The sequence below is a fragment of the Panulirus ornatus genome, chromosome 16, assembly GCF_036320965.1.
Source record: "Panulirus ornatus isolate Po-2019 chromosome 16, ASM3632096v1, whole genome shotgun sequence".
Lineage (NCBI taxonomy): Eukaryota > Metazoa > Arthropoda > Malacostraca > Decapoda > Palinuridae > Panulirus > Panulirus ornatus.
Window position 1 is genome coordinate 33,436,162 of NC_092239.1, and position 27,533 is coordinate 33,463,694.

The 27,533-nt window shown below is 40.1% G+C and overlaps 1 protein-coding gene and 1 long non-coding RNA gene across 3 annotated transcripts in view; one reads left to right on the forward strand and one right to left on the reverse strand.

Annotated features, from left to right (window-relative positions):
• The window catches only part of LOC139754231 (lysocardiolipin acyltransferase 1-like), a 53,368-nt gene extending 38,755 nt beyond the window's left edge, over positions 1-14,613 (forward strand). For both annotated transcript variants that reach the window (XM_071671539.1, XM_071671540.1), the window contains exons 4-9: positions 43-247; positions 1,382-1,494; positions 2,216-2,366; positions 5,914-6,031; positions 9,383-9,576; positions 10,389-14,613. In XM_071671539.1, the coding sequence (XP_071527640.1) occupies positions 43-247; positions 1,382-1,494; positions 2,216-2,366; positions 5,914-6,031; positions 9,383-9,576; positions 10,389-10,543 (936 nt within the window). In that variant the 3' untranslated portion in view covers positions 10,544-14,613. The remainder of the gene's footprint in view (positions 1-42; positions 248-1,381; positions 1,495-2,215; positions 2,367-5,913; positions 6,032-9,382; positions 9,577-10,388) is intronic.
• The window catches only part of LOC139754232 (uncharacterized), an 84,646-nt gene extending 66,743 nt beyond the window's left edge, over positions 1-17,903 (reverse strand). The window contains exon 1 of the long non-coding RNA XR_011713858.1: positions 16,670-17,903. This is a non-coding gene — a long non-coding RNA (uncharacterized lncRNA). The remainder of the gene's footprint in view (positions 1-16,669) is intronic.
• Positions 17,904-27,533: the final 9,630 nt, after the last annotated feature.

The window sequence follows — 27,533 nt, forward strand, 5'->3', positions numbered from 1 at the left end:
AGTAATTTCTCCTGTGACACCCCCCTCCTCCTCCTCCCGCAGGCGCTGATGGAGGTGGTGTTCGGCGTGAAGTTCTTCTTGTCTGGGGACGTGATCCGGCCTGGGGAGAGGTCAGTCCTCCTCCTCAACCACAGGAACCGCCTCGATTGGAACTTCTTCTGGGGCGCCCTGGCGCACGCCACCGCCCCGCCCGCGCACAACTGCAAGATCGTCCTCAAGTCTGGCATTAGGAAGTTCCCCGGACTGGGTGAGTAGCGAACACGGACGGGGGGGTTCGTCATCCTGGTGATGACACTGCGACCTCAGTCTCACCCGTTTCCCTCCTTCCCTCACCCCTCTAGCAGGTCGTCGCCGTCTAGGTGATATGAGAGAGAGAGAGAGAGAGAGAGAGAGAGAGAGAGAGAGAGAGAGAGGCTGGGAGCTTCCGAAGTTCTTCAAGCTACAGGAAGAATTACTTATGATTCGGAAATAAAAAAAAAAAGTACAAAAACTTTATAACAGGATTTACCAGTTGCATGGCCTGAAATGCTCGTGGACAAATGTCTTCTCTAGCTTAACGATTCACGATTCATGAGCCAATGTAAATATGTAGTTTTCTCAAAAAAAAAAAAAAAGGGAGGGAGATAATGGAGTTAATATATTAGTTGTATATAAAAAAAGAAGTAATTAGGGCAAGAAGTGGTATACTTGAGGACCGAGGAGAGCCAGATAATAGAAGACCTGGTGGTCTCGGACGAGGTTATCTGCTGGCGTACAGAAACAGTATCCTACATTCCTAATCTACGTAGATGGAGAGAGGACAGTAGAGCAGAAGGCTCCTCCCCCACCTACCACTACAGATGGAAACAAGATAGTAAAGAAGGCCGTTCCTCCCTAGCCACTACTCCATCGGCATATCAATCAGCAGAAAAATATCCATGAAGATGATATCAGAAAAATCTGAATTTGGATCGAGGTTCGCTTCGAGGTTCTCCCATACCTAAACTGTTGACAGGTGAAGGTGGTCCTGTCATTTGTAGTCTTCCAACCACAGTAATCCCTTCCCTCAAAAACCTTCCTTCGCGTGTACCTTTTTAGCGTTCCATTCCCGTGGTTTCTATAGTGTTCCATTCCCGTGTTTCTTGGCAGGTCCCATTTTTGATGCTCTTGTGAAGTTTCATTCCCGTGGTCCTTGTATCAACCTACCTCGGGGTTCGACAAACGTTCCATTCCCCTTCCTTTACTGGTCCCCCCACCGCAAGGCCGTACTAACGACCCTCTGCTCCCCCACCGCAAGGCCGTACTAACGACCCTCTGCTCCCCCACCGCAAGGCCGTACTAACGACTCTCTGCTCCCCCACCGCAAGGCCGTACTAACGACTCTCTGCTCCCCCCACCGCAGGCTGGATCATGCAAATGTCTTGCTTCCTGTACATACGACGCCGCTGGGAGGACGACCAGCGCCTCATGAACAATGTTCTCGACTACTTCCGAGACATCAACCACACCTTCCAGGTAGGTCCTGCCTGTCACTACCACATGTGTGTGTGTGTGTGTGACACTGAGTCAGGGTGTTGTACACTCATGTATCTATGTACGGTGTTTCTATGTACGTGTTTACACACAAACACACACACACACACACATCTGCCAATGCCAGGGGCATATGTGTGTGTGTGTGTGTGTGTGTGTGTGTGTGTGTGTGTGTGTGTGTGCGTGTGTGTGTGTGTTCTGAATATGTAATTACCAATTTGTAATCATCTGTTTGTACAGTATTTTTTTCTTCTTTTTACTTGTGGCGTTATTTGCTAAAGTAATTTTCCTTTTGAAAATGTTTCTTACTGAAATTGGTCATAAACTACAACCACACAGATGTTGTACATGTACTGAATGTAACTTCAATAACCATTTCGGTTCGATATTCAATAAAAAAAAATGCATTTAATATAAACCTAAAGTAATTTAACTAATGTCTTATTTCCTTTTTATGATTTCCCAACTTAAAATCTGTCCCTCTAAAAATATAGCAATTCAGCTAATCAATTTCAGAGTCGAATAGTTGACTAGATCACAACGTCTCACATATTTCTCCAGAACTAGAATTCCTACCACACAATCCAGTATTGCTATGACCCTAAGAACTGAAACCGATGGAAACACCATTAGCACCCGTAATCCTAACCGCTATTATGACGAGTATTAATCCACCGCATCAACTTGTGTCACCACCACACAGGTGCTCTTGTTCCCCGAGGGCACGAACCTCACGCCGCAGACGCAGAAGAAGAGCGAGGAGTTCGCGCAGAAGGCAGGGCTGCCCACCCTCACTCACCTCCTCCACCCGCGCACAACGGGTTTCACCTATCTGGTGAACAAGCTCCGAAACAGTAAGGCTTCATCTTCCCTCTACTGGTAATAACACCTTCCTAGTCTAAAGTCACCACTCACGGGTAAAATTCTCTACCTCTCCCCCACTTAAATCTTCGCAACACTGACTGGCCTTGTTACAAGATGTGCCATGAAAACGTTGTTGACGAAGTCCCGTGAAGGAGAATGAATATCCGGGGGGGGAAATTCAAGGAAACCTAATAATATCGTCAGCGTCGAAGGATGTTGCTGTTATACAACTTTAAGCCTCTTCTACTGAATTCAAAAAACTGCGTCACCCAGTCCTGTACGTGTTGGATCTTCTTGAGTGACCCCCTTAAATGTTCTCCCAAGTGATGGTGATGTTTTGGGAGCACGTCTCCTCCCAAGCATCCCTCACACGAGGTAACACATCACCAAACATGTTCGATTTGCTTGAGTTTCCCCCCTCTCTCCCTCACCCTCCAGTCTCTTAGATCATCAACGTTGTGTCCACTGAGAGATACGAGAGTTGAGAATTGGTTGAGGGTTAAGGGCGCCGGATGACTCACCCTTCCCTTGCGACACTTGTCGCCAGGTGTGAGCTGGTGGGACACCTGCCACACACACACACACACACACACACACGGGTCGCTAAGGTGTAAAAGTTAGCGTTACTGACCATCAGTCGACACAGGCCAGCCCGGGGTCGAAACCCTCATGTGTTCGAAATCCTGAGCGTGACAGAATAAAATACTTCAGAGATATATTATTCATCGTAAATGAAAGAATGAATATCACTAAATAAAACTGAGTCTTTAAGGAAAGAAAATGTGAGCTTACAATGAATCCGGTGGAAGCATTCATTCAACCTAACCTAACCTACGTAAGTAATATCGATTTTAAAACTGGTCGCTCTTTTGTGGGAGGTTATCGGGTCTAAAAGAAATACGAAGATGATGGCTTTTTTTATGAGCGAGATTAGTGATATTATCAGTATATTTATGAAGGTGAAAGAAAACGACTGTTGTGTGAGCACTGCAAACGGGAGTTATTAGAGAGAGAGAGAGAGAGATATCTCCACTAGGAAACAAACTATTGATCATGCGGCGCCCAAAGTCTAATCCGTTTTCATTGAAGGCCTTACCAAACCCGTTTTCTGTACCCATCTTACTTGAATATATTATTAAGAGGCTAACCACAACGTGTGGAGTATATCCAAAGGTACACTTAAGGGGTTACAGTGTCACAAAAAGTTGGCAACAGTATCATGTGCGTAATAATATGGGACGATTTTCTTAATTTCAAATCCAGACTCAAGATACGTAAAAAGATATCTTTAGTTGTATAAATCACCTCTGCCTTTTGAACAAGACGGTACGTACGACCCTTGAGCACGACGGTACGACCCTTGAGCGCGACGATACGATCCTTGAACACAACGGTACGACCCATGGATGTAATGACATGGCCTCTGAGCTGACCTTTACAGAGTCAGGTCAGAGGTCACGCCTGTAGACCAAAGGTCATATATCGTCATGTTTTAGGAATTGACGGATGCGTCCCTCCACACCCCTCATAAAAATATTTCGACCAGGAGAACATGGAGAATATAACGTAAATATTATAAGCCCGTGTTTAACACACCACCTAGTCATATGAGACAGGGAGAACAAAATGTGAGAGGCTCACAGGCCATATATGTACACAGTGTACTACAACTACCATACAGAAGTGAGTACGTAAACCCGCGAGTCGCGGCTTGAAACATCTTAACAGCTCAAGATTAGCTGACATACTCTCAAGCTTCCAAATCCACATGAGGTTTGTTTCACAGGACCAGCGAGAAGGAGAGGCTCTCCATTAAGCTGGGTCCCGTTACCAGAGTAAATCATAACTAAAGGTAATTATGTACGTTCCATTAAGAACAGAGAATATCACTCAAAGCCCAAAACGTTGTCGGTTTGACTAACGAATCAAAACAACCCGGACATCCTCAGCTAAGAAATCACACCAGCAACTGAAGGGATGGGATCACTTGAGCTGAGAATACGGAAGAGCAACGTGTACTGGGGAAAAGCTTGAGGAAATGAAAAGCTTTAATAGGAAGACTTATATGAGACGGTACGCTCTCGAAACAGTACTCTCTCTTAACAGAACGCTCTCGAAACAGTACGCTCTCTTAACACTACGGGATTTCAAATGGTACACTGTCTGACACATTGATAGAAGGCAAAACTGAGAATCATACACATCGCATGTAACTGGTAACTATTCTAATTACGGGCGAATTATCGTGTTGTGATTGGAGTCTACTTTCTCATACGATTCAAACTTTTCAAACGGTTACAGACATCGGGAAGCGAGCGGTTCGACCGTTTGCGATCCGGACACGGCGTCTTTCGTCTCTCAATTGGACATATGTGAGCGGGTGTGGAGTGGGACTCTGTGGTAAATTTATCTAATGGGGAATCAGCAGTTCCAATGCACCTATGTTGCATAAGGGTCATGGGTGAGGCTAATCTCTACTTTATGATGGAATGGCATAAAGGCCTTTCGTTTCTCTATTTTGCACCATACAGCCATCATTTATGGGGTAATCACTTTCCATCATAAAACAGTTTACAATGTCTATTCTAACGGGACAAAGGGCCAGCTTTACTGTAAACAAACACGTTAGGAATCATATATTTATATATATTTTTTCCACCGATAAAAATCACAGCCAGTTTCATAGGCATTATAAATTTGTACAATGCACAACCTTCTTTGATACGAACTGTGTACATAGAAATGTTAACGTTCCAGTGGTTATAACGCTGGTTAAATACCTTACTGGTGAGGCCAGTCAAGCAGGCTCAGTCTGCGTACTCAACCCGGATGTAAGCCAACTTAGAGTGAACTACTGTAGTGAATCCTATAATACAGCCCTGGTGACACACTTAGGTGTGACGTCAACTCTCACCACACACACACACACTCAGAAATGACCTCACCACATACCTACACGTGACCTATAGTCATCAAAAGTGACAAAAGGTTAAAGGTTAAACCTGAATGACTCAGGGTTATAGACAGCGATTAAAGGACAACTTACCCAATGTAACCTAGATTGGTAAATAGAGAGTTACATGATACATGGAGGTCGAAGAAATACCGCTGGCCAACCTAGAATGATCCAAATTAATCTACGAGAGACCCGACGGTGACCCAGAATGACACCGTGACCTCAGAGCAACGAAAAGTGACCACGTAACACGGTGACCATTTGTGACCAATTGACCAAATGTGACCTCAAGTGATATCATATTGAAGTAGCCTGGGAACAATCCTAGGCCATGCACTACTGTCTATTAGGTTGGTCATTTGAGCTTCAGTCCTTAACGACTGCCAGGGTCGTTAATCCCATCAGTGTCAACGGGGAGGGAGAGGGCCAGGTGGTAACGGGTAAGGAGAGGGCCAGGTGGTAAGTGTTAGGACAGACATGACGAGGTAAAGAGTCAAGCTTATCGGTGCAAAGAAAGAAACAGACGTCGCAATGGCATAAAGCAACCTCTCCCTCGACTCAGATTCCACCTTCGCCTTCAGGTGAGCAACTGGACGCAGTGTACGACGTGACGGTGGCGTACCCGAGGACGCTTCCACTCACCGAACTTGACCTCCTGAAGGGGCGCATGCCGGAGGAAGTCCATTTCCACATCAAAAGGTGAGTAGTTCTGGTCTACCAGTGTCTGAGGTAGTCGTTTTCTATATCTTCATCTACGTCACTATAGCCATTCATGATCTTGTCTCGTTGTCTCCTGTCATTGTCTGTCCAGCAGGTTATTTATAGACCTTTACGAAAAATCATTAAGATATTCGGTGCATATAATGACTAGGAAAGATGAACCTCTGGGTTCGCTGTGAGCTGACCAGCCAGTCTAGGGTTCGAACTCTGGCGTGAAAGAGCGTTCCTCTGTGCCACTGACACTAACCACAACAGGACAGGAACTCATCATAAACAAATGTTATTATGACACAAAATAGTAACAATACATGAAAATGTATTCGTAACTGTTACAGAGCATTTCTTATACGAATGATAAATCAGAACGGTATTAGACCAAGTGCATGGCTGTCTTACATTATCAAGGAGACATTGTTCATCCACTCGACAAACACCGCAAAACGTGTTCGTAGAAAGAAAAGAAATAACGTCTGGCTTCGGTGAAGGCTTTTACCCATAACCAGAGCTTACGAAACAAATATAAAATAATACTATCACATCATCATCATCTGGGGGGGTTTTAATAACGTTAGATAATAGTTATATACCGCGAGTGCTTCATGACCTAATGGGCGGCTGGCAGTTTGAGGGTAGAATACTGTCCAGCCGGGAGGAAGAGCCTCCCCTTTGATGAATACTAATTAAACGAACCTCAATTGGCTCGCGGGGCGGCAAACTCACCTCTGGATGCCTGAAAGGAAATTCTAGAAATTTAAAGGATCATATCAAGCTGACTGGAGATTTTAAGGGTATTTAATCAACAAGCTTACGATTTAAAAACATTCAAATTACTTTTACGATCGCGAATACAAGATATTTTTGTACATTTATTTATACTGATTCACGCTATTTTGAACTGCAATTTCTAAAGCATGATTTTTTTTCGTAATGCCATGAAGAGGACACAGTCCATGGGAAAGACGGATAACAATGAGACATGAAGGTCTATGACGAGGGGTATCTGCTGGTGGACAGTAGTAAGCTTCCTGCAGCCATGACCGTAGTATACTTGTGGTAAAAAGAAGGGATAGTAAAGCAGAAGGCACCTCCCCACCCACCACTCCCTCCCTGCATAATGGAAAGACTTGGACACTTATACTCGAGGATACAGTGAAGGTTTATGAGGTATACAAGGTGTCCGCGGAGGATCACCAACGCCAGCAGCGGTTTAGAGTCTCCTTCAACTCCTCTGATCCCACGTCTCCAACTGCGGTAATATAGAGTCAGGTGGCTTGTTTCCCAAAAGATCCCTCCACCCTCCCTCAAGCTCATGGGATCATTTCAAGATGGAATAAACTTGAACGGAAGAGGATCAAGGACAAAATACCTCATCGCTGCAGTGAGTCGATCTGTCTACCAGGGGGAAAAAAATAGAAAGCTACTTGGAAATGGATGAAAGATATCTATCTATCTTGCAGCTTGCCTGAGGAGGTCTGTTTGTTGTCTGGGAGGTGAATGCTACAACAGCAAGCCTTTAAGCCCTCAAGTTCCTCCGCGTGAACTGTAGTACAATCATCAGTTTCTGGCGAAGGTGACGGCAATGCAAGACTTTACAATTATACGTTGAAGCTGCAAACACATTAAAACCACTGCGGGTGGAGGGTCATGCGAAGCTTTACAGCTCTTGGAGGATGAGATGAAGCTAATTAGAGTGACCCAACCATGTAAAGCAAAGTTTACACACAATCTATGGCAGAAGACGATTTACAGCCCACATGAGATGTGGTCTGACTAATGTGTATACCTTTCCCCTTGTACTATACGAACGGGTCATCACAAATAATTACAGGGTGTCTTATTAGAAAACTCTCCTTAGCAATCGCAGTCTGAAGGGACAAAGTTGATAACAATCTGAGGTCACAGCAACAAACGCCTCGTCCACAACAGCGGACATCATACAGCTCCTAATGAGGTCAAAGGTGGGGTAGCAGTTTACGGAAAACGTAATGTTACGAAGATAACTCACCACCATTATAATACAAAGGTAACAAACATATACATAGAGAACTAACAGCCATTAACAAAGGTAACAAACATATACACAGAGAACTAACAGCCATTAACAAAGGTAACAAACAATCAGTCTTGAAGCAAAGAGGCAACGCACACTCCACACGCACGAGACAATTAGCAACACATGTAACTTGAGGTGCCGCGAGGGTACCTTCAGACGAGGTAGGTGTCAGTCAGGTGACTCTGGGTTACGGGTCTAAAGACGCAGCCGAGCAGGCGAGCAGGCGTACCTGTTGTCCTGTGTCATTATGTTGCCCGGGAGTCGTCTCCCATGTGGGAGTGGGTAAAGGAGGACAAGGGGAAGTGAGTGAAGAGCTTTTACCGTGAAGGAGTAAATGGAGTGTGTGAGAAGGATAGATACAAAAAGGGGAAAAGGGGAGATAATGATGGTTGGGCAGCTGATGAGGATCGGAATGAGCAGATAGAAGGCTAGGCTTTGTAGGGGAGTAGATGTGAATGATGAGGATAGATGGAAACGCCGGGAAAATAGAGGATTATTTAAGGAGGAATAGGCTGAAGAAAGAGGTAAGTGTTGAATAGCAGCAGCTTTTGGCGAGTGAGGGAAGTGAGGAAGGAGAAAGGACAGACTTGAGATGATTCCTGGGGAGGTGCAGGATGCTACGAAAGATCGAGATGAAAAGTGTGGGGAATGGAAAATAGCGGAAGGTGCGAGGAGAGAGAGTGTGTGGTAACGGGGCCTGGAGGGCTCTATATTGACCGTGGCTTCCCTTGAAGCAGAAAACGTTGCGAGCGAACAGGGTACACCAAGCTAACCGAGTAACACGAGAGGAGACTGTGTTTTATATGGTTATCTCCCAGCAGCCCCGGGGAAATAAGTGAGAGAGAGAGAGAGAGAGAGAGAGAGAGAGAGAGAGAGAGAGAGAGAGAGAGAGAGAGAGAGAGAGAGAGAGAGAGAGAAGCTCAAGGTTCTCCTGTTAATGTCTTCTCGGTATTATATAAAAAGTGTTTATTTCGATACAGGAGAATCAGGTTACGTCCAGCACTAAATAAACAAGATATACGTTGACAAATCTTCATCTATGCCATCTACACAAACAGCCAAAATCCCTTACGTACCATAGACCAGTATTTATGACAATTGTTAACTTCATGTCATTAACATAATTTCTAACTCTATGAGGACTAAGTTCAAACCTACAATCTTCACTGTTTTTGCAGATACCTCACGTAATCTCTACTCCCCTAGTTGTCACATTTATCTAAGTTAATCCCTAACCCCCTGGTTGTCAGAGGTGGCTAATCCCTAACCGTTGGCAGGTACCACGCGAGCAGTCTGCCTCATACGGATGAAGGACTTCGCGTGTGGCTGGGAGGTGTGTGGGCCGAAAAGGACGACCTTCTACGCACCACGCTCAAGCAAGGACACTTTCCCGGCTGTGCTGCAGCCGCACCTCACCCGCCCCTCAACGCCTCTTACCTCTCTCTCCTCTTCTGGACGCCCATCACATTAGGTAACTCTTACTTCACGTGCATGTACGGCCCTTTGGAGGGACATAGGACCCGGGCGTTAAGGAGGGGACGTATCGTTGAGTTAAAAGTATCCTTCCGAGTCGCATATTTACAGGCAGTGATTCACAATTTCCGTCACGCGGACGTCCGCAACACCGGGGACCGATGTACCTCTCCACCTCACAGGCATTTTTCATAGTCCTTTTGTCCCCAAAAACGCTTGTCATACGTGTCTCTTACTACTCGAGGCTCTTGAGTATACAGATTTCTCATTCTTGGGGCTCCTCACTACAAGTACTTCTCCATTCCGAGCGCAATTGTCTATAAGGAAACATTTCTACCACGGGAGTTAAACTATAGGTATTCCTATCTTCTTGGCAGACTTTTGACTACAGGAAATTGGCACTTTTGGGACCCCCACCATAACTTACTTTTGGACATCTCTGATGAAGGGAAATTCTCCCTTCTAGACTCCCCTTACTATGGGGGATCTGTCACTTTGGGACGTCTCTCTCTCTCTCTCTCTCTCTCTCTCTCTCTCTCTCTCTCTCTCTACAGGCACCTGTCATTTCTGGAAGTCACTTTACAGAGAACCTTTCACTCCCAGATCGATCGATCGATCTCTTTCAGTAACACATTCGCACATTTATATAAAGTCAACGAGTCAAGCAAGTTAAAAAAAAACAAAATCTTTATAAAGACATAGAAACACGTCCACACCAAAAGATAAACACGCAAAGGACACTAACAACAAAATAAGAACGGACGCCCAGTGGCATCCTCCTTAACCCAGTCTAACGTCTCCCCCCAACAGGCATGGCTTACCTGCTATGTACATGGTGGGTCGTGCAGTGGTGGTGCCTGGCCCACACTGTCTTTTTCACCGTCATCTCCTTCGCCACGGACGGGATCCAGCACCTGGAAGTCTGGCTCTACCGCCGGGAGCAAGCGAAGCTCAAGAAGGAATGAGTCGACGACATATTTGTGCCAACATTTCCTCTACGATATATATTTTTTTGATTTGAAATCCATTTCACACTTTTATAACTTGATGACGTTCATCATTTTGTAACGTTAGAGCTATTCATGACCTGTATATAATGTATAGATTATATGATTATGCAAAAAAATGGTAATCCTATGAGAAATGATGTTAATGTGGTCGTCGCATTGATCATTCGACAACGTAATCTATTACAACTTTAATGGAAGATGTCACAAACAAGATAATCAGCTTTTGACTCCACTGTACCTGCAACTGCCTTCAGATGAGGGTAAAGGGATCAACACAACAGGTTAAACATACAAAAACTACAGCGAGGGCGATAAAATATTAATCATTACTGGGCTCTGCTTGCAAGGGGCTTCAACGTGTGATATGTCACTTAAGCGAGGCTGTGTCATTGGGAGTACCGTCTCGCCAAAGATTTTACTCCAGTCTACATTTCCCTGATACTGAAAGTATCGTAGCTTAGGGGGTCAGAAGCCTTTAGGAGGGTCCTGGATAACACGGGACCTCTTTCATAGAAACTAGTCCTGGAGTATATTCAAATAAATGATATAAAAACCATCCGACCACGGAGTGTTCGAACCAGTGAACTCCGTATACACTCGTTTGATAACAGCTCTGTACATAATACGCCTGATCTAATTTCGAAGATAAAGAAAAGAAAATGCTAGGATATAAGAAGATATTTTCGTGTCTGACGTAATTTCTATTTTGAAATGGTGAGTTTTCAGGAAATTATTATATTTTAGAATTGCTTGACGAAGTTAGGATCCAGAGGAGTGGTAGAGTGTGCTCTCTGTATATTGACCAAGATTTGGGTTATGTATTCAAGGTTAGCATGTATAGTGGGATATTTATTGTCTCTAACTTGATTTTTTTACAGAAAACGTTTATACAAATACAAAGCCACAAACATGAATCTACTGAACCACAATCACTAAAAAGACAAACACACGTGTTTAACTAGCAAAATCTACAGTAGCGCTTATGAGCCCCCAAAACCTAACCTTGCAAACGTCATTTTCCTACAGACTGAGCCTACATTAGGTCTCTTTTTACTGGGGGGCGTTAAAGAATGTCATAATTACCATTCACTCTTGTGTTCGTGTGGTGAAATTACTACAACTATTTACACTGCTGTTTTAACTGTACTTGTTAGACTATCAACCTAATTTTAATGTTCGGTGATGCTGGTACAGAAGTATCTCCACGCAATTGTTATAATTCTGTTAAACCAGATGTAGATACTTCTGCTACACACACATGACTATAATATGTACTATTATCTAAACATCTTAGGGTAAAAGGTAATTCATTTCCCGGTATCTGATTAGTTACATAAAACATTTTTCCATGGAATAATGATCGAAGCGCTGTTTGGGAAACCATTTAAGAGCATGAAAGACTTTCTGATGGATGTACATCAAGGAAAAGGATCACAATGAACGATAAACATTAAATACAAATGGAACAACGTATCTTTGCTGCTATCCTATCCTACTAAGTAGAGCATCTCATACCAAAATACACCAGCGAACTGTTTTCTGTTTCCATTCTTAATCCTTAAGTCGTTATCTAACGTTCTGGGATTTACTTAAATCTGACGAGCACGGCTTTCAGGACAATCAAAGAGTTTAAAAGTAGAAAATAGCGTTTCCATTATATTTTGACAACAAACAGAAGAATTTACTAAAGCGGATATAGCTGTTAACTTTTTTTCCTTGGAATATCATTACCCACAACAAAAATATCAATGAGGTAAAGACAAAACAGATATGCTCACATCAAAAGTCTTTAATTCCTGGCCATTCTTCTATACCCAATAACTTTCGACAGCTTAGCTCAGACGTAGATCTATCCCTGGCGAAAAGAACCACCAAATAATGAAGCTAATGACGCTAGAAATACACAGACCCCTTTTTCAGTTTCCACAGCGGGGAGTCTATTTGTACGCTTTCGAGGTAACCGACAAGAGATGATGAAATTACTGCTGGCTTACCATCAACTCCTCAGCAAGCAGGAGATCATTCTGTACATAAGAAAGAATAACATTCCGATTGCTACGAGGTTAAACTGTGATAGACAGCGGCCACCATTACAGGTTCCTGTCCCATACTTTAAGTGCCTGAGTTTCCCGAACATGACGAGTGATTGAGGTCCATCGCAGTAAGTCTGTTGCCTGCCAAGCGTCTACGTTGGGATCGTTCACGAAAAGACAGAATACGAAAGGAAGATCATTAATGTCGTAGGATTTCAATGGGTATTAACTGCTAGGTGGCCAGTGAGCAAAATACACATTAACAGACCGATTCATCTTACCTAACCAATGATTATACATATGAACATGAAGAAACATAGGAAGAGTTTATTTACAAATAGAATAAAATGTCTGGTTCCTGTTCTCCACGTGCAAAGCAAACAGGGTCGCATAGTTAGAAAATATACAGTATACATCTAGTGTATTTTTCCCCCTAGATATGGAAGAAGTATGAGGTAGAAGCAACTATTTACCTCTATTATGTCGTCGTAAAGCAGATATGCAAGCAATAATCTCGGCGTAAATAAAAATTTGAATCATTCACTTAACATCTACGTTCGGTTGTTCCTCTTCACAACGAACTTGAACACTCACGGTTGTGCTTCTCTCATATTCAATGTTCAATTGAATTTTTCATCTTCAAATCACAATTACAGAGCTATTCTTCCTGATACTTAAGACAGCATGAGGAGAATTCTGAAGGCTAGTGACAGACCAACAGAATTCCATTTAGAGCTTCAATTCGAGTCTGGCGCCAGAATTCATGATGGCCTAAGTCCAAGATACGACTTACGAAGGAAGACATCAGGTTAGGATATTTTCTTGGTATGGTCGTTTTGAGAACAGGAACCCAATATATTTTTCCCTTAGCTGATACTTGGAGAGACTTGATGAAATATATTTTTCCTAAACTAAATGTAATGATGTAAGTATGAATAGGATTTTGAGAGGGTCTTAACTAGATACCAAAGTACACAATACTATGTTTCCCCCTGGTCAAACTTCTATATGTGTGTCTTAACTACCTCAAGTGTGTGCGAGGAACCCTTGCCTATTCCATTGAGAGAGAGAAGAGAACCAAGAGTCATTTGTAAAACCTTCATCATTATAGGTAAATTAGGGTGTTGGAAATTTAAAGGTCTTCAGTGTTTGTTAGATTGCATCCTAGATTGTTTAATCTTTTGTAAATTTGTTTAGTGCACGTTTCCTCGATTGTGTTAGCCACAATATCCAAGTATTATTAGCTGACTAGAGTTACGGTCTCTTAAGTCTAATTACTGTCTGACAGTGTCATAAGTTCCTTTGCCTGATCGAATATTGTGACCCGACTTAGTAAAGGCTTGTTCGATCGTTCAACGACTGATAGAACCAATGAAGAAATTTTGGTGTACAAAATGTAGATATATCTCTTTAAGCTATCCATAAATATTTATCCTTGTAATATTTTTCTGAGTAGTATTTCCCTTTTCCATCGATGTTTACCTCACCGGTTGTAATGCATAACTGCTTTACTTTGTCCTGCCCTATACGTACCACCTGATCATAGTAAAATTATGCTGGTCTACTTTTATTGTATTGTGTGATTATGCTATTCGCAAGACATGCCAATGAGGTATGATGAGGTATGAGGTTATGTTTTGGAAGCATGAGGTTATGGTGTGAAGATCTGGCGAGGTGTGAAGTTACACACTTTTGCTGATTGTTGTGCAAGACTGTAGTGATAAGGAATGAGGAAATGATGAGGTGTGCGGCGATGCAAGTGATATTCAAGGCTGAACTGACGTAATGGGACAGGGTGAGTTGACGTAAATTCATGAGGTGCGAGGTTTTGCTGACGTTACGTGAATGAGGTGTGAGGGTAGGTGCCCTATAAGCCACTCATGAAAAGGGCTGATCGAACATTAGTAACTATTTATATAAGACCAATGACTCTGATCCAATATTTATATTACTAATATATTTATGAATGTATTAAACAGTACATATATAATACATGGCTTTTCCCTATCCTTGTGTGGATCCTCTATACAACCAAATTGTGCAAATATTTCTCTGCATTGTCAAAAAAAAAAAAAAAAACGCTTTATAGACACAAATACAGAGAAAAAAAATACTTTTAGAAAGCCGATTGTATTGATAAGGACGATGTGGTGATTGGGTAAAGGCGATGAAGATATGTGCTGGGAGAGAAGCACCGCCCAAGGCAATGACGGACTGAGGTGCAGGAAAGTCTAAAGATATGAATGGCAAAGGAAAGTGTTGGGAGAGAGGCATATTTATGGAACGAGGTGAAGTGGGAGTTTAGGTGATGATGGAGTGAGGAATATGGAACGTGAGAAGCAAAATAATGCCGTGACAGTGCGGTATGGAGGGGTGGTATGATGATGGAGGTGGAACAAGGATCAAAGTTGGTTAGAAATACGAAAATACTGAAATGGCCAGCAATACAAGAAGCCCCCTAGACCTTCCTAAGGTACGGTACTTAGACGACCACTCAGGGAACGGCTAGCATGGGAACAAGCAGGAAGTGGGTAACAACATAATGACCGATCAGAAGACGGGTAACAACATGTTCAATCAGATGGCTAATAGCATAATGACCAATAAGAAAACCGGTAACAAACACGAAATCAATCAGAAGACTGGTAACAATATGAACAATCGCGTTTAAACATCATTTGTTGTTCACTTCTACCAGTCAGGGTTTGCCGTGGTTTTAACGAATGAAAAAAAAAAAAAAATACATGGTTGTTTTGTATTTTTAGGCCAAGTGCCATTCACCTGAAGCTGTCAACTGCCTAGCGAAGGTCTGTAACACACAACCAATCAGATGGTGAGGGGGTAGATGTGGCGATAGGACAGGCGAAGGTAGGTCAATAAATGGGTCCCCTGACTTGGGCTTCTGTGATGGGGTGAAGATGGGTTCCTGGGGTGACGAATAAGGAAAGTTGTTATGGATAGAGAGAGTGAGGAAGGGAGTTCCTATCTACGAGTACATAGTTTTGGTTCATCATATACAGAAAACCCACCAAAATTGTTAATCTTATATTCATTATTATTCAGCTCAACATGAGAGTTAAACATATTCCAATCGATGTTCCTTAGGGCACTACGGAATTTACCGATGATGAGTTTGAGAGATATTCTTTTGGATTCAAGTTAAAAAGTATCCTAGATCTTTCACTAATAAATTAGAATTCTAAAGTTGGCAAATAAATAACTTTATAGTTAAACCTAAACCTACCCTTTATACCTCGTAGTTCAAACATACGACGACTGATTTACGTAAAGTTCAACATTGTTTTATATTAAGGATTGTTCACATTAACCAGCATGGACATAACAATTCAGAATTATCATCATGTGTAACCAATACTATGAAAAATCCCTACATAACATTGTTCGAGAATTTCGAAGATAATATACTAAGAGAATCTTCACGGAATATCCTTCACTAATGCATAGGGTTAAGCAGTGGGAAAGTGTATTAGCGTAAGAAACAGTGTTAATTTATTTTGTAAAGAAACGTACAAATCAAACTTGTTCGGAATTCGTAAGTAGTTATAGGGAATGGTAACTTAGCAATTTTGCCCATTATCTTATTTCTAGCTGGAACTACGCAACTTTGTTACTATGAAAAACCAAATTCCTTAGTAGTTGCACATAGCGTAAGGCACTGAAGTACAGGGAGGTAACTGGACAAACATCAAACCGAACACAAGCAACAAAAATGGGGACAGAACTGTAAGAGATGCAATGAATGTAGCCAATCCATCCAACATTTTATCATAAAAGGAGTATCTTTTTTTTTTTTTTTTTTCAAGGGAGAGCACGGGAGAAGGGTTGTTCCCTTCCACGCAAGTTCGACTCCCGCCTCTTAACGACCTAGTTAGCGTTCCTGTGACCTCCGCCCATCATGACCACACACACTAAACCCAACAATAACCAAACCAAGGAGTAATGTAACATAACCATATCAAGAATAACGTAAATAAATGTCATATAACATGAACCCAGCAATAGGCTTGCACAATAAAACAAAACTTACCTTAATAAGTAGTAGAATCGTCTGCCAAACTTGGCTTTCCACGACTTCGACAACCGTACCCATCACAGTCCCAGTAATGCACAATAATGTCACAGTGTACAATAATGTCAATCGATCATATTCCTTTTCTAGATCCTTATTTCACGTATTACAAGCCACAGTTTTTCCTGTGGTGTTTAAAACCCATACATCAACGGAACATTGTTCCTGCGAGCAGATCTTCCTGAAAGAGTATGGCTTTAGTTCGTCATACGCTTTCCAATATTCTAGTTCACACACACACCTGGGGTACACTATAGTTTGTAGTATCGAATGACGATCCTTATAATTAGTCAAGGAGTTTGGCTATCTTGCAAATATCGATTTAGTCCAAGAACCTAGCACTTACAACCCACACACACGACGTACACATGATGTCTGGACACCAAGACGGCAATTTCTTACGACATTACTTCCTGCCCAAACAAATAGCGATTTTTGATAATAAAAAAATAATTCTCCTCTTTTAAAATGAGTAGAATAAACATAACTTCTCTTATATCTGAAGTCAGAGGCTATAATGTGTAGCGTTGCCTATGGAAACTAGGATTATTGTTAAAGGAAAAAAATAGTTCTGAAAAGGACAATATTTCTGTCTACACACGTAAAGAACTTACTTATTACACTTAATTGTATTGTACCTCTAATTGTACATGATAAATGAATCAAAAATGATTTTTTTAAGTTTTTTAGTTGCGCGGAAAGGAGTTGCCTAAACCATAATTATCATAGCATTGCTTATTGTTATGTTTAATATTTACTTTTTAAACAAAAAAAATCGTATTTCATATAACTTACTTCACTATTTTCACTCTCCTTAACCCTCCCCACTATCGGAATCTCAAAAACCGCAAATTATAGTTTTCTACGGGTGTATCTGGGATCACAAAAGACTATATTTCGAACTCTGAGAAATAATCATTTCCCAAACCTAATTTGACTACGTGAGGGTAAACTGATATTTTACCTAAAGAAAATTAATGAAACAGTTCGTGATGATTGATCAGGCATCTTGTTATGGAATGGAAAAGTAGATTGCATTTCAAATTGACAAACTCTAAATGAGAAAAATGCCCAGGTCTCTTTTTATGTTGTACTTCTATTCTGAAAGAAAATGTTTACGGCTCCATTTTTTGTCATCTCTTCAAATAATATATTTGCTTTAAAAGCTCAGTTGGGTAATGTGGAAAATTTTCAAATTTGATGTTCTAATAACATGATTAGTGGAGTGAATAAAACTTTCCCCATAACATCAAAATCTTTATTCAACTTCCCTTTTACATAAAAACATCACACTAAAATCGCGTGCTTATGGACTAGCAATCACATTTAGCATTTAACATTAGCAGCAGTTGCCAGGGGCATGCTTGACCCCTCTGTGGTTTCCTGACATCCTTGTGCAGGGCTGAACACTTGAATGTACGGACTATTTGACTTTAGAAAACTGTAATGCAGAAAGACTGAAGTACACGAGTTTCTCTGTATGTTCCTCCAAGAAATTAGATTTTCCAGTCAACCCAATATATGGTGGTCAATTGCCTGTAATTTGTTGGTAAAATTTACAAGACATTGGACTGAATGTACAATGATATAAATGAATAAAGACTGAACACTTCATCATGCATACCCAATAGAAGATTTTAAGTGTTGTTGACTAGAACACCAAAATATGTGTATTCAAAAGGGGTACTGTGTAGTTTGTTGGCACTTGTAGGAGAAACAATATTAAACCACTGAGCTCTCTTACTGGTCATTACAAGAGAATATTTTCATCAGCCTGATTCATGTTACAAGTTATATATTCCATGACATATATTGATGAGAGAGGCTCTACTTGATGAGTGACAAGGTTATGCACCAAAAACATGTTTTGTTCATTCATTTTATGTGTAGTAAACCAAGACAGAATTGCATTGCTTTGGCGGGATATACTAGTTAGGTTTGATTGGCTAGGTTTGGTTATATATTTGGTTAGGTTAGAGAGTTTGGATAGGTTTGGCAAAATTAGGTAAGGCCAAGATAGGTTAGATTAGGTTTATATTGGTTAGATAGGTTTATATGAATTCCATTTTACTTAATGCCACATTTCCCTAACTTCTGAATTTCTTCATATTTGCCATAGAATTCAAATGCTCAGAAAAAAAATTTCAGTTAAGAGAACACCTAAATGTAGTGGTGATGCAATGACACCAACAAACATCTCATGTTGACCATTCAAAGATCATCATGGTTTAAATTCATCTGATCTACCGGAGCCATCTTCTACTGACCAGTATTCAATGGTTTAATACCACAGGATGGCTAAATAATCACTATATATATATATATTAGAACACTGCAAGAGGAAACTACATTTAATGTGTGATGAAAACCCAACATTCCACAGGCGAGGTTTTTGAGAGCGTGTATGAAGAATGTTCAGAACTTCTTTACAGTTGAGAGTGCCAAAGAAAGCGCTTTCCTTAAGTAAAGTTACATACTTACACAGTGAGACTCGAATACAGGGTTCGAACGCTTATTTCCAATTGGAAGGTAAAAATTCAGACCTTTTTTTCAGATTCTGTTTTTGAGGCCAACTGAGGCCATTTTTGCAGATGTGTTTACTTTTATATATGTATATATATATATATATATATATATATATATATATATATTATCCCTGGGGATAGGGGAGAAAGAATACTTCCCACGTATTCCCTGCGTGTCGTAGAAGGCGACTAAAAGGGAAGGGAGCGGGGGGCTGGAAATCCTCCCCTCTCGTTTTTTTTTTTTTCCAAAAGAAGGAACAGAGAAGGGGGCCAGGTGAGGGTATTCCCTCAAAGGCCCAGTCCTCTGTTCTTAACGCTACCTCGCTATCGCGGGAAATGGCGAACAGTGTGAAAAAAAAAAAAATATATATATATATATATATATATATACATATGTATGTATATATAGAATATAGGCATTATCTCTTCTAAAGAACTATAATTTTATAATCACAGTATTAACTTTAGAATAAAATGGTTATCTAAAAAGATGCCATAGAGGGGAAAAGGATAAAGTTCGCATAAGAACATATATCTTTTGTACCATTTTCTTTTCAGGCCCTAAGGTCAGACCAAATGTCTATTCTAAGGCCATAATCAGACTTTTCAGGCCTGAATTTTTAATGATGCAAAAATCGGATTTAATTCGGACTTTTGCAGACCCGTAAGAACCCTGCAGAGAGAAGGTCCTAACAGTTGTGTGAATACAATGACCCTGTATAGCAGTGCTTGCAAACAGTTGACGAGGCAAAGTGCTAGAGACAAAGATTCCTATAAAAGTGTGTGCAGACTAATTACTTTACACAGCTTGGTGCTGAAAACATTATTTTACATCAGAAACTTTTTAAAGAAACATTATATCCTTGTTGACAAGTTAACTTACGGCTCCACATTATGGTATTCATGGATAACAGTCGTCTGGTTGACCTCATGCATCTGGGTTAGCTTAATTCTTAATATTAATAACAAGTTACCTAACAGGTCAGGGTGATAAGTTGTCTTAAAACCTAAAGATTACAGTTTATCTCCTTACACCACAATAACAACAACCAGTAGCAATTATGGCTGTCAAAATACTCCCACAGAGGTCTCTGACACAAATTTTCCACTACATTTAACAGTAAATGCAATGGACTTGGGGAGAGAATATCTTCAGCACATGCCATTACTCCTGACACAGAACTTGAGGACTTTTATGCTTACAGTCCTGTAATACACAAGTAGACTGGTGCACTGGGAGGTCAGATAAGTAATGGCGATAGTGATGGTGGTGTGATGACAGGTTACTGTGATGTGTCTCCATGGATGGACTTAAAAGACACACTCACGTCACACAACAGACTCAAGGCTGTGAACTAGTGGCAGGTCTCTCATGGGAGATACTTATTCTTCCTCTTTTTCTCTTTTTTTTCAAATCTTGCTGGGGTTTTTGCTGGCCTTGCTGACCTAGCCTCCGAATTTTTATCTTGTTTCACTCATCATTTGTTTAATCTCCCCACCTGCAAGTTTCTGTGTTGCACTTAACTCATGACATGACCACTTTTCAAATATATTCTTATTACATGCTGTTACCATTTTGATACATTAAAAACAATGTGTAAACTTGGAGATATAATTTTCACTGGTCGGATGAGCTTGATTTTCAATATATCAAAGTGACATCAAAATGTACGTATTTCTGTACAATGTATGTTTAGAGAGTTTAATGTTTTTAAGGCGGACTATATGGCTAAGAACTGGTGAAATGACAACCTTTTCACAAACAGCATGACAAATTCTAACTCAAGCAAGAATGTCTAAGTTTAATTTATAAGTGATATCTAAAAACTCCTTTTGAAAGCACTTTCACTGCCATCTTCATTCAAAAATGGCACATATAGATATAAAAATGCAATTATGAAATATGAGATGTATTCTGTACCTGGACTACATACACACTGTCAGACAATCCCATACAACTTGGTAAGAGTTAAGCAAGACAAACAACTATTAAATATCAAAGCACTCCATCAGAAAGAGTGGTTAGTTTCCCCTTCTTCAAGAACCCTGACTACGGAAATCCAAGGAAAGACTAGAGGTTTATATTTATGCATCTTGGAAGAGAGCAAAGTGAGGAATGACCTTATGACAACCTTTAAGTCTTTAAAAGAGATCAATGCACTTAAGTGAACAGTGGACAATATTTTAAGAAGTGTGGGGATAAAGGAACTAGACAACACAACATGAAATTAAGTAAGAAATAAGTAAATCAGGAAGTAAAGAAACACCTTTATAGTATAAGAATGGTAGATGACTGGGGCACATTGACTGAGGATATGGTTAACGCAGACATAAATTCCAGAGATGGAACACCACCAGTGTAAAACCCTCTCCAAACACTACAAATAGATAATTACTAAGCACTTCCTACACTTAATTGCTTCAATCCTTCACATCTGCATGATAGGCAAACTGATTTTGTGACAAGTTGGTTTATGTGAAAAGATGGTTGCTTTGTAATCATATACAGTAAGGCAAGTTATAGTATCTTTGGGGAAAAGGGTCATTTCTTCCTTATCCTCATCCATGGAACACTTTACTGAAGAAATCGAAATGACTCGGCCCAAGATTAAGGACATCAAGTAACTGATAATTTGAAGAGGGGGGTAACCACTGTAATTGAGAGTCTTGATTCCCATTTAAAAGTTTGTCTAAACTGTTTTACTCACACATGTCACAAAGAACGAACTCTATACCCAGTTCACAGTCAAATATAATGGGAGGCACCCATGTCCAAGCCTGAGAGTGCACCTCTTTCAAGATGTGTTACATGAATATAAAAAAAAAAAATCACCAAACAAAAAATCTGATGTGAAAGAAATTAAGATGATTGTGTTTAATAACCTACGTTTCTCACAAAAAAATGACACAACAATTGAATTGAGCATATATGATGGATAAATCATATTCTACAAAAAATAACTATACACCAAGGTTGGACGGCACGCTAAGCTAATACAATCTTATCGAATAAAATTCATGAACTATACCAAGCTCTAAGATACAAAACATTCATAGACTTTGTATGATACATACAATATTAATTCGTTTAATATTGGCAATCAGAAGACAATCTCCTTTCCTTCCCAAAGTTAGGTATGGCTGCAGAGTATATCTGTGCACTTAAGTAATGTTTTGGTCACTTTTACTTTCCCACAAGAATTCCTCCAACCCAAATGAGTTGTGTTACAAATTGGTCAAACTAACTCCTATGGTACACAGCGGTATGACCCTTAAGTAACGTTATGATTCTTGAGCATGATGGTACTTCCCTTGGGTATGATAGCTTGGTTATTGACTTGACTCAGTCAGCCATCATAACAAAGAACCATAGTGTAGTGCTCAAGGGTCATACCACTGTGTTCATGGGTCATAACTTCATGCACCATGAGGTTAAATGTTATTTCTTTTCAGTATAAAATTTCTGAGGAGGATCACTGCAATACTACTGACTTCTACATAAATGGCTTGTTGTCATACCTAGTTTCTAATACAATAGAAAACAAAATGGTTATGACAAGAGACTGCGCAATGTTATTACAATATATATACATGATGAAGGACAATATATATATATATGAATGAATGAGAATGAAATCATGTGACATATAAATGACATTCAACTCAGAATCCTAAACAATTAATGGTCTCTTTAGCTCATCATCCTCATACAGAGATGGCAAGAAATTCACATCATTCCTCTTCGAAAAATGATATCTAAACCTTTTTCTTAGATGATTTTCGTTATTTTCCTAACACATTCCCTGGATATCTTCTTTAATATGCACTTGAAAGTTCACATTTCTGTGAAATGGCTGAGTCTATCTTCTTGATTGTGTAATATTAGTTTCAACAATAATTATACTCAACACTCTATACATATACATCATCAACAGAGGACACTGGTCAACAAGTTATTAAAAATAGTTGTAACTTTACTACTAACACATGGTTTCCTTAAAATTCTGCTTCAGCTGAAGGTGTTGATGAGGTAGGAATGTGTACTGTCATTCATAAGGGGCCATACTGAAATGATTCACACTTAAAGTGAATGGCCACACACTAAATTCAGTTAGAATCTTAACATAAAGCTGTATATGTTAAAGAAAAGAGTAAACACAGAAATGAGACTGAAAGAAAATGTTACATGGGACTGGCCATCTGTGATGCCCTAGACATGGAAGTCTGCTTAACAATTTCATAGCAAAAGTTCCAGTTAGTAAAGGAGAAAATGCACCTGCTGTGTCATATGCTAACAGAAAATGGTATAGCACTAGTGGCTGATTTAACTGAGAAACTGCAGTTGGTGACTGGGTTTGGGAGAGTGTGTAAAAGTTGAAAGTTGAGAGTGAGTGTGAATAAAAGCAAGATTATTAGGTTCTGTACGGTTGAGGGACAGGTTAGTTGGGGGTGTGAGTTTGAATGGAGAAAAATTGGAGGAAGTGAAGTGTTTTAGATATCTGGGAGTGACCATGGCAGCAAAATGGAACTATGGAAGTCAAAAGTGAGTCATGGGGTAGGGGAGGGGTGAAGATTCTGGAAGCACTGAAGAACGTGGAAAGAGGTGCAAAATGGGAAGTCTGAAGGAATGTTAGTCCCAAAAATATTACATGGGTGCAAGGCATGTGCTGTGTGGAGGAGAATAGACGAGTTGAAAATGAAATGTTTGAGGAGAATATGTGGTTTGAGGTGGTTTGATCGAGTAAGCAATGAAAGGGTACGAAAATGTGCAGTAATAAAAAGTGTGAAGTTGAGAGAGTAAAAGAGGCTTTGTTGAAATGGTTTGATTATATAGAGAAAATGATTGAGGAAAGGTTGACAAAGAGAATGTATGTGTCAAGTGGAGCAAATAAAGAGAATGGGGAGACCAAACTGGAGATGAAAGGATGGAGTGAGAAAGTTTTTGAGTGATTGAGGACTGGACATGCAGGAGGGTGAAAGGCATGCATATGTAGAGTGAATTGGAATAATGTGGTATACTGAGATTGACGTACCCTCAATAGACTGAACCAGGTCATTCAAAGTGCCCAGGGTAAACCATGGAAAGGATTGTGGGGCCTGTTTGTGGATAGGGCACTGTGGTGTTGGTGCATCACACATGAAAGCCGCAGAATGGATATGAGCAAATGTGGCCTTTCTTTGTCTGTTCCTGACACTATCTCACTAACCCAGGAAATGGCAATCAAGTGTGAAATATATATATATACATATTATTCATTTATTATACTTAATCGTTGTTTCCCACATCAGCGAGGTAGTGCCTGGAAACAGATGAAGAATGGACCATCCACACATATACACATATATATATAAATAAATGCCCATACATGCACATATACATATACATACACAGACATATACATATGTACACATGAATATATACACTGTAAATATTCATATTTCATTGTCTTCATCCATTCCTGGTGCTACCCTGCCCCACAGGAAACAGTGCTCAGGAAATTAGCCACATCCAACATCCCAGCCAGGACCACAGGTATGTGCAAGCCAACTGAGGAGTAGGTGTTCAGTGTCTTCAAGCTGAAAGTTGCTTCTGGGGCATGGGGATGTTTTATGTTGAATCAATGCTAATACTTTTGAAGAAATATATGTCTTTAGTTATATGACTACAAGACATGTTTAATGCTTGTGAGGTTATTTGAGATTTGGACTTTATAACATCATACTTTCCTATGAAGTAGATATACCTCTATCTATGAAATTCATGCAACCACTGGTTCATAATATCTTTAACTGATCAGTATCTCAGCAAATATACTGGGAAATTAATAAGTTTTACTTAACCTACACAATTGACCATGTCTACAGATGAACTTTCATACATGACATTCACAAGAATATTCTGAAAGAAAACAGATAATGACCAAGATATTTATGGTTAAAGGAATGATTAAATATAAAATTTGGAGTGTGGGTTTTGATAATTTGACACAGTCCTGCTCATCTCACCTTGGCTTCAGCTGAAAACCATGTTAACCATTTGATTAATATTTCTTAACAATCTTAAATAATAATCCATTCCAATCTGTTCATCAGTCTGACAAGGGAAGGATTTGTTCTAAATGAAAATATTATCCAACCCATAGATGCAAGATAATTGTTATGATCCTGATACACAGTGGCAAATCAACACACTAATTACTTTTGATGAGATTAAAGATAGGAAGACTTATGCTTTCTCACTGCGAGAACAATATGTGTTAAATCAATGAAAATTATCAGAAGCTGACATCACTCTTGCCATGTCCCAAATCTGCAGGATGATATTTACACAGGCAAAATCTTTCAGACCAGGACTTTAACAAAATAAAGTTTATAGTCCTGCTACCACAGCAAATAACATCCTACCAACTTCTTCCTTCCCTAGAATTGAATCCAGACCTTATATAGTGTGAATTTAAAGATACCCCAGATATAAGAAAAATCATAGTTATGTGATAAATGTATATACAGTAAACGGAAGAGCACAAGAGCACTGGTGACATACATAAGTCCCAGCTCATCTCAAACATGACTTTAGCACAGTTGATATATATATCTATCTATCTATTAAACTTGATCGCCATTCCCCGCATCAGCAAGGTAGCGCCAGGAAACAGATGAAGAAAGACCCATCCACTCATATACACACACACACACATATATGTATATATATATATATATATATATATATATATATATATATATATATATATATATATATATATATGAATAAGAGCAAGGTAATTAGGTACAGTAGGGTTGAGGGTCAAGTCAATTGGGAGGTAAGTTTGAATGGAGAAAAACTGGAGGAAGTAAAGTGTTTTAGATATCTGGGAGTGGATCTGGCAGCAGATGGAACCATGGAAGCGGAAGTAGATCATAGGGTGGGGGAGGGGGGCGAAAATCCTGGGAGCCTTGAAGAATGTGTGGAAGTCGAGAACATTATCTCGGAAATCAAAAATGGGTATGTTTGAAGGAATAGTGGTTCCAACAATGTTGTATGGTTGCGAGGCGTGGGCTATGGATAGAGTTGTGCGCAGGAGGATGGATGTGCTGGAAATGAGATGTTTAAGGACAATGTGTGGTGTGAGGTGGTTTGATCGAGTAAGTAACGTAAGGGTAAGAGAGATGTGTGGAAATAAAAAGAGCGTGGTTGAGAGAGCAGAAGAGGGTGTTTTGAAATGGTTTGGGCACATGGAGAGAATGAGTGAGGAAAGGTTGACCAAGAGGATATATGTGTCGGAGGTGGAGGGAACGAGGAGAAGTGGGAGACCAAACTGGAGGTGGAAAGATGGAGTGAAAAAGATTTTGTGTGATCGGGGCCTGAACATGCAGGAGGGTGAAAGGAGGGAAAGGAATAGAGTGAAATGGATCGATGTGGTATACCGGGGTTGACGTGCTGTCAGTGGATTGAATCAGCGCATGTGAAGCGTCTGGGGTAAACCATGGAAAGATGTGTAGGTATGTATATTTGTGTGTGTGGACGTATGTATATACATGTGTATGGGGGTGGGTTGGGCCATTTCTTTCGTCTGTTTCCTTGCACTACCTCGCAAATGCGGGAGATAGCGACAAAAAAAAAAATATATATATATATATATATATATATATATATATATATATATATATTTTTTTTTTCATTTTTATGAGTGGATGGGCCATTCTTTGTCTTTTCCTGGCACTACCTAGCTGATGTTGGAAACAGCGATTAAGTATAATAAATTAATATATAAATATAAAATAATAATATAATAAATATATGTATATACACACATACATATGTACATATCCATACTTGCTCACCTTCATCCATTCCTGGCACCACCCCCTGTGTCAGCAAGGTGGACTCAGTCCTCTGTTCTTGATGCTATCTCACTAACACGGGAAATGGAGAATATGCATGAAAAAAAATATATGTATACGCATTTAAGTCATTTATATCATTCAAGGACTCCAAAGCAAATGATAATAGTCCTACAGTGGTGAAATATATCTAAAATATGTTTTGCTGTACTAATATTTATATCTGTTTTGAACAATTATTAATAAATGTGATGTTTCATTCAAAGACTTCTCTGAATCCATTCCTTTTCTGAGGGGAGTCACTGTTTACAGAGAGGCTGCAAATCAAGTTTTTTTTTTAATCAAAATATAGGACTCTTAACTGTGTCACCATGGAAGCTCTGACACCATCCTTCATGATAAAACTGCTAACTGATCAACAATGCAAGCTAACTCCTCTTGTTCCTTATGGCTTA